This window comes from Gambusia affinis, linkage group LG03, assembly GCF_019740435.1.
Source record: "Gambusia affinis linkage group LG03, SWU_Gaff_1.0, whole genome shotgun sequence".
NCBI classification, from domain to species: domain Eukaryota; kingdom Metazoa; phylum Chordata; class Actinopteri; order Cyprinodontiformes; family Poeciliidae; genus Gambusia; species Gambusia affinis.
This window is the reverse complement of record NC_057870.1, coordinates 31,158,173-31,172,840: the sequence shown is the minus strand read 5'-3', so window position 1 is coordinate 31,172,840 and position 14,668 is coordinate 31,158,173. Positions and strand designations below refer to the sequence as shown.

At 38.5% G+C, this 14,668-nt stretch overlaps 1 protein-coding gene across 2 annotated transcripts in view; it reads left to right on the top strand.

Annotated features, from left to right (window-relative positions):
* prdm6 (PR domain containing 6) overlaps nucleotides 1-14,668 on the top strand; it is a 94,124-nt gene that overhangs the window by 6,615 nt on the left and 72,841 nt on the right. For both annotated transcript variants that reach the window (XM_044112171.1, XM_044112172.1), the window contains exons 3-4: nucleotides 4,056-4,204; nucleotides 5,010-5,168. In XM_044112171.1, the coding sequence (XP_043968106.1) occupies nucleotides 4,056-4,204; nucleotides 5,010-5,168 (308 nt within the window). The remainder of the gene's footprint in view (nucleotides 1-4,055; nucleotides 4,205-5,009; nucleotides 5,169-14,668) is intronic.

The following is a 14,668-nucleotide window of genomic DNA, read 5'->3' as shown; positions in this document are numbered from 1 at the left end:
TCACTTAAAAGTTGCTGAAACTTTATTGAAAATGCCCAAAGGATTATTCCCACTTGTTTAATTTGTCTAGAAAGTCCAGTTCTCTTGGGGAAGTGTGAACGTGAAATCAAACTCTGATTCAAACCAAGTGAACTCTGGTCCACCCACCGACCTCGGTATCGGTTCTGTTGAAGTGAACTCTGGTTCGGTTTGAATGCATATGTAAACGCTAAGCGGACCAACTGCACAGTCCACCGGACTACCAGGTGTGAAAACACCTTAAATCTGATGTGAAAATGATCCAATCAGTGACTGGAATGTCATGAGGACCTCTGTGATCGTATGTTTAGTTTCTGCTGCTTCAGAGGAACGCCTGCCGGTTCTGACGGGTTCTGTACTCGGCATTAGCTGTGTTATTGCATAGATGCATAATTTATTTCTCTAAAGAGTCCATTTTAACTGAGTTGGGGGGTTTTAGCTGTTTTTCAAGCATTTTTTTCTGTGGGCTAAAACTGCTTCTGTCTCACCTTTAACCAATAAAGGTTTTTATTTGTTCAACCGACTCCTGCTGCCTCCAGCGAGGAGCCCAGAAAGTGTCATGCAGGAGAGTCCGGATCCGATAAGTATGTTTGGGCTTAGTGTGTGGCCGCTCTTCATCTAAACTGCAAACAAACGCAGATATCATCCATAATCATCATCAGATGATTGGACTGAGGGAGAGTCCAGGAGTTTGTTACTGAGCCTCTGGTTTTAATGCTTCAGCTGGCAGCAGGTCAGGAAACCATGCAAAATCTTAAGATGGGAGTCCAGAGCCTGTTGTGAAACCGGCTAATTCTCATTACTACAGAGTAAAATGTTTCAATTAGAGCAAACATTAAAACCCTCTCAACAGCAATCCTGTAAATTAGAAAGTTTCCCTCAGATTCCTCTGAGAGTTCTGGGAACAGAGCGACTCGGTCCGTCTGCTGGAGGCGGACCGGAGTACCGAGCCTGAACCACTGATGAACGACCCGTTTTCAGCTCTGACCCGGCTCAGCATTATCAGCACCACACCGTACCGTTCAGGATGTTAGCTGTGGATGTAATCCTGAGACGGTGTGAGGAGGTTCATCTTCAGAAAGAACAGAATAAAACGTCTTCGTAGCTGTTAGTATGTCTTCCAGGTCGGGTTGGACTTTTATCATCTGGTTTATCATTTATCCTGAGAAACTTCTCATCATGGTGGGATTGTGATGTGATGCTTTTCACTGATTCAGACTGCTTTCATTTGTTTGTAATCATAATTTTCAGCCATTGTTTACATCCTGATTTATCACTTCTGGCTTCTTCTGGTGCAGAATTCGGACGCATGTCTCACAACAACGGCCTAAAAGTCAGACTGAATGTGAAATGACTGCTCAGGCTGCAGACGCTTCAAAAACAATCACATACCTATTTGATTTAGATCCACATTTGGAAGTGGCGCACACTGGACATCAGAACTGGGTCACCGTGAAAAAGTCTGATTTGGGTTTCAGTCGCCTCTGTGACTCTGTGTTTTGTTTTTATCAGAGTCGTTTCTTGTTCTGAATGATTTATTTTAGGTTTTTCTGTTTCAAATCTAACTGGGCCTGATTTTCCATCCTTGTACTTCCTGGAGAATCTGAAACCCGTCCTTGAGGGTTCTGTGTATCTTGAACTTTCTGATGATCCATAAACCTGTTTTTTCAGCTGAAATACTTTTAGCAGCAGTTTTCTGTCATTTTGATGCCATGATGGTTGCATGATTCTTTGCTAGCAATAGAGGAAGATGGTTTAGCACAGGTTTTAGAGCAACTAGGCTGATAATTATACCAGTGGATGGATTTTATCTGCACTCCTTTATAGATTTTTACAGTTTTTTTCATACCACTATGAAAGCTTTTTGTAATGAACTTACTAGAACGGAAAGTATTTAAAACACAACTACCATATCCCTGCAAAGCTTCTGGCCATTAAATGATTTTGTTAGTTTTCTTGCACTCATATGGAAACATTTTGAGTACTCAGGCAAAGGTCTCCACTTTAGGTGAATCCCAGGTTTCTGTCCTTAAAATCAAAACAAAAACAAACAAAAAATCATCATTAAAAGAAACACATGGAGAATTTTTCCCATTTCCTCAGCCATAAACCAGAGCTGCACTTTGCGGTTAATAAATGACTTTAATATGATTTAATTAACTTCCATTCATCATGGTGTAAAAGCAGCTGCCAGTCTATCAAATGGAAAATGTTTTCATTTTGGGAAAGTCAGAAAAAATAACATTCACATCCTGTTTCTCTCAGCCTTTGTGGGAGTTTTCTGTCCAGATAATCATCTCTCATTATGTTGCTACAGTCAATTAGCATCCATTACTGTCAGACTGCATCTGTAAGTAAATGTTGACACTCACTAACTCCAGGCAATATTTTGTGCGCTACATTAGCATAGAAAAACACCACAGAGGACTTTTTCCCCTCATTTGGACTTTATTGTGGAAACAGGATCCTTTTTTCATCAGTTTCAGTTTTTCACACAGTCAGGGACGAAATTATTCCCGTGGAGCGTCTAAAAAAAGGTTTTAAAGTAGACTGGGCCAAGCTGTAGACCTGTAGATTATTATAAGGCCTGCAGATTAAAAACTGAAGAAAATCAGGTTTTTAAAGAAGGTGAATGAAAAACACACAAAAAAATCTAATACTGAACAAAATAACAAACAATGCTAACTTAAAAAAAACCCAACAAAAAAAACCCCTACTAAACACATTATTAAATGAAATGCCAGACTAGTATATAAATAAAATATATCAACAGGCCAAAAAAGCCTAAGCAAATAAATTATTTTTTTCTTTTGTGTTCCCTCACAATAATGTACTGATCAGTTCATGCGGCATAAATGAACACTGAAAGTCATTCTCACAGTGGCCATAGTACTTTTTGCTATAATATAAGGTTTGTAAGGTTTATCCATGTTTGTGAGATATCTGAAGTTTTATTTCTTCTTTTAGATAGAAATGCAGCACAAACCTTTCTGCAAAATGCAAACGCAAAACAGGCCAACTATGGGCTTTGCATTTCTTTCCATCTCCTCTAAGATGTAAACAAACTTTCTGTAAGAAGAAAAGAAAGAAAATATAATATATATCCAAACTATCTGAACTATTTGTGAGTTGTTTTCATGGGGTAATAAAGTCATATCTGACAGTTTTGAATGTGTCTTTTTTGCGTTGACAGTCTGAATGGTTAATAAAGGACCGTTTGTGCAGTTCCATCTCAACCTCACACAAACAAACATAAACATGCAGTAAATAAATCGATTTTCAGTCAGATTTTGCACCAAGGAGTTAAGAATTTATAAATTTTGCGAGGGAACGCAAAAAATATTTTTTCCCATGTCCCATATAGGCCTCCGTACTAACCTTCTGTTTCAGTTTGTTTCTGACAAAAGCAGACGCTGGTAAGTTATTTAGAAATGTTGTAAATTGTTTATGTTGTTTTATTTATTTATTTTTGCTTTAGTGTTTCTGACTGTGCGAGGTTTTTGAGGGATAAGAATAAACTTTGAAGGATTTGCTTCCATTTATCGTTGAGCTTGCTAGCGTTAGCAGCTCTAAGCTAATGGTTTCTTCCAGAAATTTCTGGAGTCATGTTCACGCGTAGCATGACATAACATTTCACAAATCCTTAATGATGAAAAAATAGATCTAAATAAAAATGGAAATAGTTTGAAATTGTAATAATCTGTCAAATTATCAGCATTCTGGAGCTGATCTTTAAAATTTTGAGCACTAAATTAGCAACATGTGTCTAGCTATAGCTGGTGAACAGGAAGTTAGCAGGTGTCAGTTAAAAGCACATTGTAGTTTTTAATCGAACAAGACATCTTTAAACAAGTTTATATGTGACTTAGATGCTGGAGAAAATCAGATCTGCTGTAAATACTGCATAATTGAGTAATGTGTTGGTGACTAATCACAGTTTTGTAATCCAAACTACATAAATCAAAAGTGTCACTCGGAAACCTCGCCAAGAGAGAGCACACAGTTAAACTTTGTAAAATCCTTCCGTTTCTCTGCAGGTTGCGACATGTGTGCAGATAACAGGAACGGTGAGTGTCCGATGCACGGCCCTCTTCACTCGCTGCGCCGCCTGGTGGGCACCAGCAGCACTGCAGCGCCTGTTCCTCTGCCGGACGTCCCTGATTGGCTGAGGGATCTGCCCAGAGAGGTGACGTCTACTTACCTGTCTGTCGTCTGAAATGTGAACTATTGACCTTGAGGCTCAGACATAAAGACAAAGTAAATATTTTCAGGTTACAGATTTAACGTGTTGCTAAGCCTCTAATCTACGGATTAAATTAAATTTTTACTTTGCTTTATGAATTCTTTAACAGACTCAAATGTAAACTATCAGATAACATCTGAATTTGACCTGTCACAATAAATCATTTAATAATAATAAATTAAAATGAGCTCAATACATTTTCATGATTAACTGTTTTTCTCTTTATACCAAAATCTGGATGACAAAGTCTTCAATCTACTTTGTTTTAAAGGACAATTTTACTTACAGAGACTTCATTATTCATCTTATTTGTTGCTTTGTTCATTTATTTTGGATATTTAAATTGTCTTCCACTTCTAGTGTTAAATGTTTATCGGAATTTAAAGTTTATTGATCTTTGAGAATGTGTTCTTGCATTAGTAGGTGATTACCGTTATGTTATTGAAAATGGTCTCTAAACAATAATATTATCATTTATTGCAGTAAATTCTGGGAGGATTTATCATCCAGAAAAAAATTGTTATTGTGACAAACCTAATCTGAAAACAAAATAAAACCAAAAAATCAAAATAACAAAAATATGAATAAAGTTAAGAATAAGAATACAGCATGATTAGATGATGAAACATAAACATTTCTCAGTGAAACTCAGTTTATCTCCATCATCCTTTCTGCTGCAGCATTTTTAATCTGTGGATCTAAGAGCCAGGCTGCAGAGTTTTAATCAGCTGTTCCTCGTTAACTGCAGGTGTGTCTCTGCACCAGTACGGTTCCCGGTCTGGGTTATGGGATCTGTGCCGCCCAGAGGATCCCTCAGGGAACCTGGATCGGCCCGTTCCAGGGCGTCCCCCTCCTGGTGGACAGACTGCACTCCGGGACCGTCAGGAACACCAGACACCTGTGGGAGGTGAGTTCATCCCAACGCATCAGGGTGACGACAGAAACTCTGGATCAGGTCAAACTGAGATGATGCTGAAGAACATCTGCACTGTTCTAAAGGTGGATGCCAGAGAAGGACAGAGAACCCAAAAACTGCAGTCAAGTTAGAGTCGCACAACTTAGATCTGATTTTAATCAGGTAAAAGTAAAAAGTATCTGTCTAGAAAATTACCCAAATAAGAGTAAAATATATTTTGATAAAAAGTCTACTGAAGTATGACATCATCAGATGGACTAAAATATAAAGTAAGGTGGGAAGTTTTGGTATTTTAAGGTTGAAAATGGCAATAATTCATATGAATAACAAAAAATAGCAAAATCAGGCAAAAGAAAATTTTCCAAATCAGTTTTTTTTCAATAAAAACAAACAAAAACTGCAGGTGTGTTTCTGTGTCTGGTGAATTTATGAATAAAACAAGTTTGTTTTTCATTCAGTGGGTAGAAAATCCAGAGATTTTACTGAAGAGTAGAGATGCTTCACAATTAAATTAGTAAAAATACTCCAATAAGTAAATGTTTTCAAAAAATGACTCAAGTAAATGTAATGGAGTAAATGTAACTAGTCAGTATCCAGCTCTGATGGCTGTGATCCATATTTACATGTGATCTGAACGAGGCTGACTTTACCTCAAACATCCATCATTACACTTTTTGATCTCAACTATTTAACCTAAAAAACTAAATAGGCACCTTCTGTCAAATTTAATCGGGGGATGATTGATGAGTGATTAATAACTAATAACTAATTAATAACTTTTCATTTCCGGTCACATGATGCCCCCCCCGTCCCCCCAGGATATCTCATGACCTCACCTTGCTTACATGGATTTAAGAAAACTTACATGATTTTACCACACTGAAGATTTAAGTAGAGCTCATATTCTAATGTTTTTCAAAATCAATGTGCACAAATAATGGTGATAGTGTGGCTGGTTAGCTCAGCTGGTCAGAGTAGGGTGCTTATAAAGCCAAGGTCATGGGTTCAATCCCCACATTGCCCAATTGAAACATAAAGTGTTTCATGAGGTCAAATCTTCAAAATAGCAGGAGGCTTTAAATTAAACCATAATTCATGTTGATTTTGAAAAACTTTAAAATTTCACTGCTTTTGTCAAGATCATGTAAGTTTTTCTAACATTGATAAAAACTCAACATTGTGTGTGGCTGGTTAGCTCAGCTGGGCAGAGTAGGGTACTTATAATGCCAAGGTCATGGGTTCAATCCCCCACTGGCACACAGAAATATAAAGTTTTAATAAAATCAACACTTTAAAACAGCAGGAGGTATAATAGTTAAATGTATATTAAACTATTTTACACATTGGTTTTGAAAAACATTAGAATATGAGCTCTTTACTCAAATCTTCATTGTAGTAAAATCATGTAAGTTTTCTAAAATCCATGGAAACTCAACATTATGAGTTACCATGTATTTAGTAAAACTCTGTCCAGCTGGGTTAGCTCAGCTGGACGAGGTGTGGTGCTGATAACGCTGAGGTAGGTGGTTCAATCCCCGTACTGGTCAATGGAAATATAAAGTCTTTCAGACAAATAATACTTCAAAACTAAAAAGGGTGTAAAACAAAATCAACACTTCAAAACTAAAAAGGGTGTAAAACAAAATCAACACTTCAAAATAAAAAGGTAAAATATAAAATCAACACTTCAAAAAATAAAAAGGTGCAAAATAAAATCAATACTTGAAAATAAAAATGGGTGTAAAATAAAATCAACACTTCAAAATAAAATATTGCTGGAAAATATACATTTAAGCACATTGATTTTGAAAAACATGACAGCATTTCTTCAAATCTTTGTAGTAAGATCATGAACGTTTTTCTTATATTGACGAAGACACAAGATTATGTGTGGCTGGTTAGCTCAGTTGGTTGGAGCGTGGTGCTCATAAAGCCAAGGTCATGGGTTCAATCCCCACATTGCCCAATGGAAACATAAAGAGTTTCATCAGGTTAACTCTACAAAATAGAAGGAGGCTAATAATTCAGGTTTATTTTGAAAAACTTTAAAATTTCACTGCTTTTGTCAAGATCATGTAAGTTTTTCTAACATTGATAAAAACTCAACATTATGTGTGGCTGGTTAGCTCAGCTGGACAGAGTAGGGTGCTTATAAAGCCAAGGTCATGGGTTCAATCCCCCACTGGCACACAGAAATATATAATCAACACTTTAAAATAGCAGAAGGCTATATATTAAACTATTTTACACATTGATTTTGAAAAACATTAGAATATGAGCTCTTTACTCAAATCTTCATTATGGTAAGATCATGTAAGTTTTCTTAAATCCATGGAAACTCAACATTATGAGTTACCATGTATTTAGTAAAACTGTCCAGCTGGGTTAGCTCAGCTGGACGAGGTGTGGTGCTGATAACGCTGAGGTAAATGGTTCAATCCCCGTACTGGTCAATGGAAATATAAAGTCTTTCAGACAAACAATACTTCAAAATAAGAAAGAGTGAAAAATAAAATCAACACTTCAAAATAAAAATGGTTGGAAAATACATATTTAAGCATGTTGATTTTGAAAATCAACAAGATTATGTGTGGCTGGTTAGCTCAGTTGGTTGGAGCGTGGTGCTCATAAAGCCAAGGTCATGGGTTCAATACCCACATTGCCCAATGGAAACATAAAGTGTTTCATAAGGTTAACTCTACAAAATAGCAGAAGGCTTTAAATTAAACCATATTTCATGTTGATTTTGAAAAACTTTAGAATATGAGCTCTTTAATCAAATCTTCATTGTGGTAAGATCATGTAAGTTTCTTAAATCCATGTAAGCATGTTGAGGTCATGAGACATCCTGGGGGGCATCTTGTGACCGGAGATTAAAAGTTATTAATTAGGGTCATTAATCACTCATCAATCATCCCCCAATTAAATTTTGACAGAAGGTGTCTATTTTATTTTTTTACCTCATCATAGAGCTGATAAATATAATCATTTAATAGATTTTTAAAGTTCAAACTGGATGTGAGGGATGCATGTCTGTGTTAGCAGTGAGGTGTCATGGCCGCCGTCATGTCACCTGTCAGAGCATTGATCAAAGCAGATTGTATTTACATACAGTGGCAGGAGAAAGTCAATGTGGCCGTTAGAAACAGCTGCATTAGCATGAGACAGCAGGGCGGGACTGAGGCATGCTGGGAGACGGACACAGAGACAGATGGGTCCCAGGTGACGGAGCCGCTAAAGGTCAGCCAGGCGCTGCCGACCGGACATCAGACTCTCTGCTGCAGGAGGTCAGAGGTCAGCAGAACTGAGGGGACACAATGGCCGAGTCTAACAACAGAAAACAGAACCTAAACATCGAGGAGGAAAAGGTTTATTAATGATATTTTTAATCTAATGAGGAGCTGTCGGTCGCTAACAGGATTTATTTCCATTTCTTTAGTTGAAATTATGAAAAATCTGAAAGATAACGAGCAGATTTTAGCTAAAAGAACTGTTGGCTGAAAACCTGGCATCAGAAATCAGCTGAGTAATCTGATCCTTCCTGATGTTCTTCCTTGTCTTAAAGACTTGACTTTCAGATCCGTTCATCTTCTGAAGATCGTTTTGTAGGCCTGAAGTCATCTAGGCAGAAAATGGATTTTGTCTGGAAACGTGTGGAAGTTCTGAAATGTGTAGTGACCGTTTCCCTCGACTGAAATGTGGAGTGACTGAAGAGTTTTGGGCGGTCCTATATGGAAACCTTTCATAGAACAAAATGATGCCACTTATTGTCTAATAAATTCTGTCAGTAAGTTTTTTGGCACAGTTTATTTGGACCCTGTTTGGCCCTCAAACCAGCCTTTGGATCTCGTCGGCCCTGGAGAAACGCTGATCCGATAATCTGCCTCTAACCGTTGCCACGGTATCGGCTGCCAGGCTGCAACCGGTCATTAGGTCTATCGATGAAGAAACGCTGCACACAGATCTCATTAAAACCAGCGGCTGCTAAACGCTCTTATTGACGGCCCCCAAAACAGGAAGTGATGTCTGTCCTATAGCCAATCAGGGAGCTCTGTCATGTTGTCTATGGCATTCAGGAAGGGCCAGCTTTAATTGAGATACTTGCCGTTACGTTTGGATGGATGCAGACTAAAGGATTTTCTGGTGCTGCAGTATTTTACGAGGAGATAAATTGATCTCCTTCCAGGAAGAGTTACGGAGGAATAATCCTGCGTCGCTCTGACCCGAGGCGCCGCGACAAGCGCTCCGTTTTCCTCCGGTGATTACACTTCAACCCTGAATAAACAGACAAATGAGATTCTTCTGTAAAAAAGAGACTAAACGTTGAAGAGGAAGGGCTTAGTGAACAGATAAATACAGCTTACATAGTGAAAGATTATAATTAACAGATGCTTTATTTTAAAGTTTGAAGCTTGAGCTTCAGTTTCATAAATACATTTGGGATAAACTATTGAGCTTTTTTTTAAAGTAAGACATTTTATATGATGTCAAGAAATGTTAAAAAGGAAACAAATAAGATCCATACGAAGGAAGATGGAAAAGAGAAGAGAAACTATAAGGTGAAGTGAACTAAAAGGATTTACAAAGCGACAAAAAGGAAAAATAAAATTATTCAAAGATGAGAAGAAAATGTTGAGTTAAAGAGGAAAAAGAAGAAAATAACAGAAGTAAAGAGATAATGTGAGAATATTTGTAGAACCGCATCGTTTGTAGTGTCAGCGTGGTGTTGGCGGCGTGGCGGTGGGAAGGGGGAAGTAGATGACTGTGAGTTACAGTTAAATAATTATTTTTTAATTTCTGCTTTCTTGTCTGAGTTCCTGTCAGATAAAAGTACAAACATCTAAAATCTCACAGAGAAGCAAACTTTTCTGAACCTCTTAGAAAAAAATTTGTTCTGTGCTACAGTTGATGATAAAGGATTGGGTTTGTATCAGTGAGAGTGAAGCTTTCAGACGGACGGCTTGTGCTGATTGGCCGGGCCGGGCCGGGCCTCGCGGCGGGATCGTTCGGGCCGGTCCTGATTGAAAAGAATGTGCAGTAAAAACAGGAGAAACGCTTGGATGCTTGCGGCTCTGACCTCTCCCCGCTGGCTTTTACACACTTTTTCTTTTGGAGACATCAGAGGCCCAACTGTTGGAGCAGAGTTAGAAAAAACAAGAGACCAACATCTAAACTTCAGAACAGCTTCAGGGAAAATATTTGGCCAGTGTGGGACGCTGATGGGACACTTGAGGACGGAGAAAAATCTAAAACGCCAGTCGGCATGCTGGCTTTATTCTGCATGGTAACGTATTTCCTTTGTGTGTGTGTGTGTGTGTGTGTGTGTGTGTGTGTGTGTGTGTGTGTGTGTTTGTCAGTCCGTCCATCATGGCGTTGCTGCAGATTTCCCCCTGACTCTGTTTGCAGCGGTTTGTGGTTGCAGCGTTCGCCTCGGCGCTGCTCTACTTTCTGACTGATGTCATCATTTTGTGTTTGTTCTCTGGGTTTTATTAAAGGCTCCCATCGCCTCCGACGTCATCGCTGTGTTTACAGAATCATTAATGGTTTCTGTCAAACATCAGATGGTTTTCTACATGCTTAGATTTCAGTGAGGCAAACGTGTTTTTATCACCTTGATGATTTGAGGAATCTGCAGCTATTAATGTTCCTCTGCTTGTTGTTCTTTGATGGGAACTTGTGTTTCCTGCAGAAGTTCAGACGTTTTCTGGTGAACTTTCCAGAAACTCAACCACTATTTTCCTCCCTTTCCGTCCTTCCTATGAAGAGCTGCGTCATGCTTTCACACTGATGTTGACAATATCCAGTTTAAATAATGGAGTCCAGATATTAAAGTACATGACAGAGAGGAGAGTGTTTTTCATGGCTGATTGTGTCATTGCATTCTTGAACTGTAATTTCACAGCCTGTTTTTCTGACACCGTCTGTTTCTGCTTGTGTAGGATTTTTTTTAAACTGATGTTTCTCAATCTGTGGTTCTGGTAACATCCAGTGGGACGTCTTGGTGCTCTTCCTCTGGACCTCTGTTGTAATTATCAGTAGTTACACTAGAATAAGGATTTTCCTTAAAATTATCTTTAAATATCAGTTGTCCAATCAAACAGTTTAAGTTTGATTCTTTACTGTTCACTCAAAAACATTTGAGCCGCATTTAGTTGTTTGTTTTCTTTGACTCTTTCAGTCTCAGAAACCTTAAATTCTTTTTACATTTTTAACTTAAATGTGTGAATTGTTGTGAGATAAACTTATAGCAATAAGCTGCATTTACGTTTTATTCATTTTTTCTCCAAGAGTTGAATAATGAGGGTTTTTAAGTTGGCACCCAAAAAACTTAAAGAAGGAAAAGGAGTGGGAGTTATTTCCCAGGATGCTTAGCGGCCGGTTTTTGTGTCCTGTGTTACTCCTGTGTGTTATGGTCAGGAGCAACACAGGACAGAAAAATGTACAACAATCTAATGTTTTTCATTTCTGAGTTAAAACCAAGACAATTTTCTAGTTGACTTGATTTTTTTCAAGTTAAACTATCTTCAAATGTTTTACAGTGCAGGTTTCTACTTGTATCAAATCTCTACCTGCATATTTTGTTTGGTTTTGTCATTTATACATAATTCTCTCTATTATAGTGAGTTTATGGTCATTTTTTCTTTTTTCCATTCCAAAGACAGAAAGAGAGAAAATAAAAACAGTGAATATAATTAAAATAAATATTATAAATAAAAGAACTGACACTCCCTTTGAAAATTGTGCAAATAATAGTTTTTAGTTTTTAAGATGTGTAGTATCAAATTATGGATCATAGAATAATTAAACATAATAATTTTCTGATGTTTTTGTTGCATGTTAAGCACTAATTCAGCAGCGTTTGTTGGTCACTGCGATGGTCTGAAAGACCCTGGAAGAGTTTGTAATTTGAGCCGCTGAGAACTGTAAAAAACGTCTGAATAACCAGAAGCTGAGAAAAAGTGAACTTGTGAAAACATTTTGATAGATGGCCTCCAGCTTGAGCAGCTCCTCCACTTCTCTCTCTCTTAGGGAAAAAGTGTCCTGATATCCTCTGGATTTCTGTTGCCAGCTTCAGTTTACGGTGGAGATGAGTCACATGATAAGTTTCCTTTTTGAAGGAAACGTTTTGTACAAAACATTGGCAAGAAATGTGCAATCACTGCTGTGGAAGATGTTCAGACAGTTTAATGTCAGAAAAGAAACATTACTATGATACCAAACTGTTTCCTATTTCTGAAATTTGTTTCTCATTTCCTTTGTTGTACATTTTTTGTTTTCTAGATAATTGCGTTTAGTTTTCCATCTTGATGTCTTGTTTGGTGAAACAGTTTCTCCTTCTGTTTGACGCTGTAAGCTTTAGACACGTCTGGCTGAGAGCAGCTGACATGTTTGTCTGCGCTGGTTTACCTCCAGTAATCCTCTCCATTGTTGCAGCTCTCTGCTTGCAGCCACGTTTCCTGTTGGAGCTGAAGCCAATGTGCTCTGAGCCGACTGGACAACAAAATGAGAGAGTTTCTGATCCGCTCCATTTAAAAAACTCTTTTCACAGCAGGACTAACTAGCTGGAGGTCAATGCTGCAGGTGTCCAAACTGTTGGCGTGGGGGCTAAAAATGTCCCGTTGAAAGAACTCTGAGGCCACAGAATCTGAGTAGCAAAAATAAAAAATGTTTTACCTGCTAAATAAGAAATAAACTAAACACACAATATTTTAATGTAATGAGCAAAGCAGGCAGATTCCTGTAGATTTGAAACAAAAATGGTTTGCCAGATAAAACAAAACAGCAAACTATACAGTAAATTTTTCATCTTCTGATTTATTTAATTTTTTTGTCCTTTTAGTAACAAGAACAGAACAGGGATCAGACCAGCTTCGTTTTGAGCTGCTTATTAGCCTAAAATGTTCAGGTTGCATTTTAGTTAAAGCAACTGGAAGTTTTTTTTAGTATTAATAGAAATTAAATTCAAAGCAGAAACCTGGATGAATACTTTGTGTTGCACCATCAGTGAAAGCTTCACCCCAGCAGGGTTTTTAAACCTCCATCAACTGCCGGGCCGCTCGGCGCTGTTTCGAGGTCCAGAAATGGCCCCTGGACCGCACTTTGGACAGCCCTGCTCTACTGTTTAGTTTTAGGTTTTAACTTTAGCTCTCTGGTTTAATTTTTCTGCACCGTCCATCTCGATTTGTATTTTTCTGTCATAAAACGGCGAGGCGGTCCCAGGAGAGGCGGTGACCTTTGGGTCGCCTGCGGCGGCAGTGAAACCGCCGTTCAGCTCGGCGCTGTTTGGTTAAACCCTCCCTGTGAGTCGGATCGAAGCCGCTCTCATTCCTCGCTCTGTGTGACTTCAGTCTGCAGGCCCGATAACCGCAGGGCGCTGCAGAACAAAGCCCGGGGTTTTCCAGCAGGACCGGCGTGTCAGAGTAACACGTATGTGTTCATGTGTGCAGGCTCTTCATTAGCCGCTCAATGTTTGATCTGCATGTTTTCCTCAAACTTTCTGCTGTTTCTGCAGCAGCTTCACCTGCTGTGATGAGCTTCAGTAACAGCTGTTTTCTTTAAGTCTGAAAATTTGAAAGTTTTATGATGTTTAGTCTGTAAATAATAGACAAGGTGTAAAAAATTCATTTTTCAAAAAGTTGGCGACATTCTGGGAGGTTTTTAAAATACATTTTGGAAACAGGAAAGCAAACCATCCCACATGTCTAGAGCAGATTTGTAGCTCTCATGTGTTGCTTTATTTGGCTCTGAATGATCTGGCCTCTGCATAAAACTGCTGCAGTGGTTCGCAGACAAAAGCGATGTAAAGTCCCTTGTTAAAGCAGTTGTCAGCGGTCAGTGCAACACGTCGTCTGCAGCTTCATGATGAGAGATGATCAGTTAGACAGCTGGGGAAGGGAGCGATGAGGCCAAACGTTATTTATCCAGAACTTCTCCAAACAGCAGATCTGTGAAAGGAGAAGAAAGGAAACCGTAGGAAAGCAAACATCAGAGGAGGGAATGGTGCTGAACACCAGGAGGAAAAACTGGAGCTGGAGTCACTCTGGAGCCATGAATGTTCACAACCTGAGCAGATTTCACAGCTGAAACTGAACCTGATGCCTGGATCAGCACAGAAATGTTGCTGCGTGTGTTTTACAGCAATTATGGAGAAACTTACAGAGGAGCTTTGAGATGGCTTGTTTTAAAAAAAATAATGAAAAACTGTTTTTCTTCCTTTTTCTAAAAGTGATTTATTAACATTGTTTTATCGTTTAGGAGATGCTTGTCTCATTTATCAGGAACAATCTTGGTGGAAAGAATTTTTAATTTAATAATATTAAATCTGAAAGGAGTATGAACACTGTCAGGCTTTAACTGTAGCAGCATGTTCAGAGGATAATGCAACACCAGTGAACTTTAGATCACAAAGGAATGTTTCTCAGAATCTGTTTGAATGTCACAGAAACCGTCTGGACTGTTTCAGTACCAGCTGGCCCGGTTCTGTCTGCAGT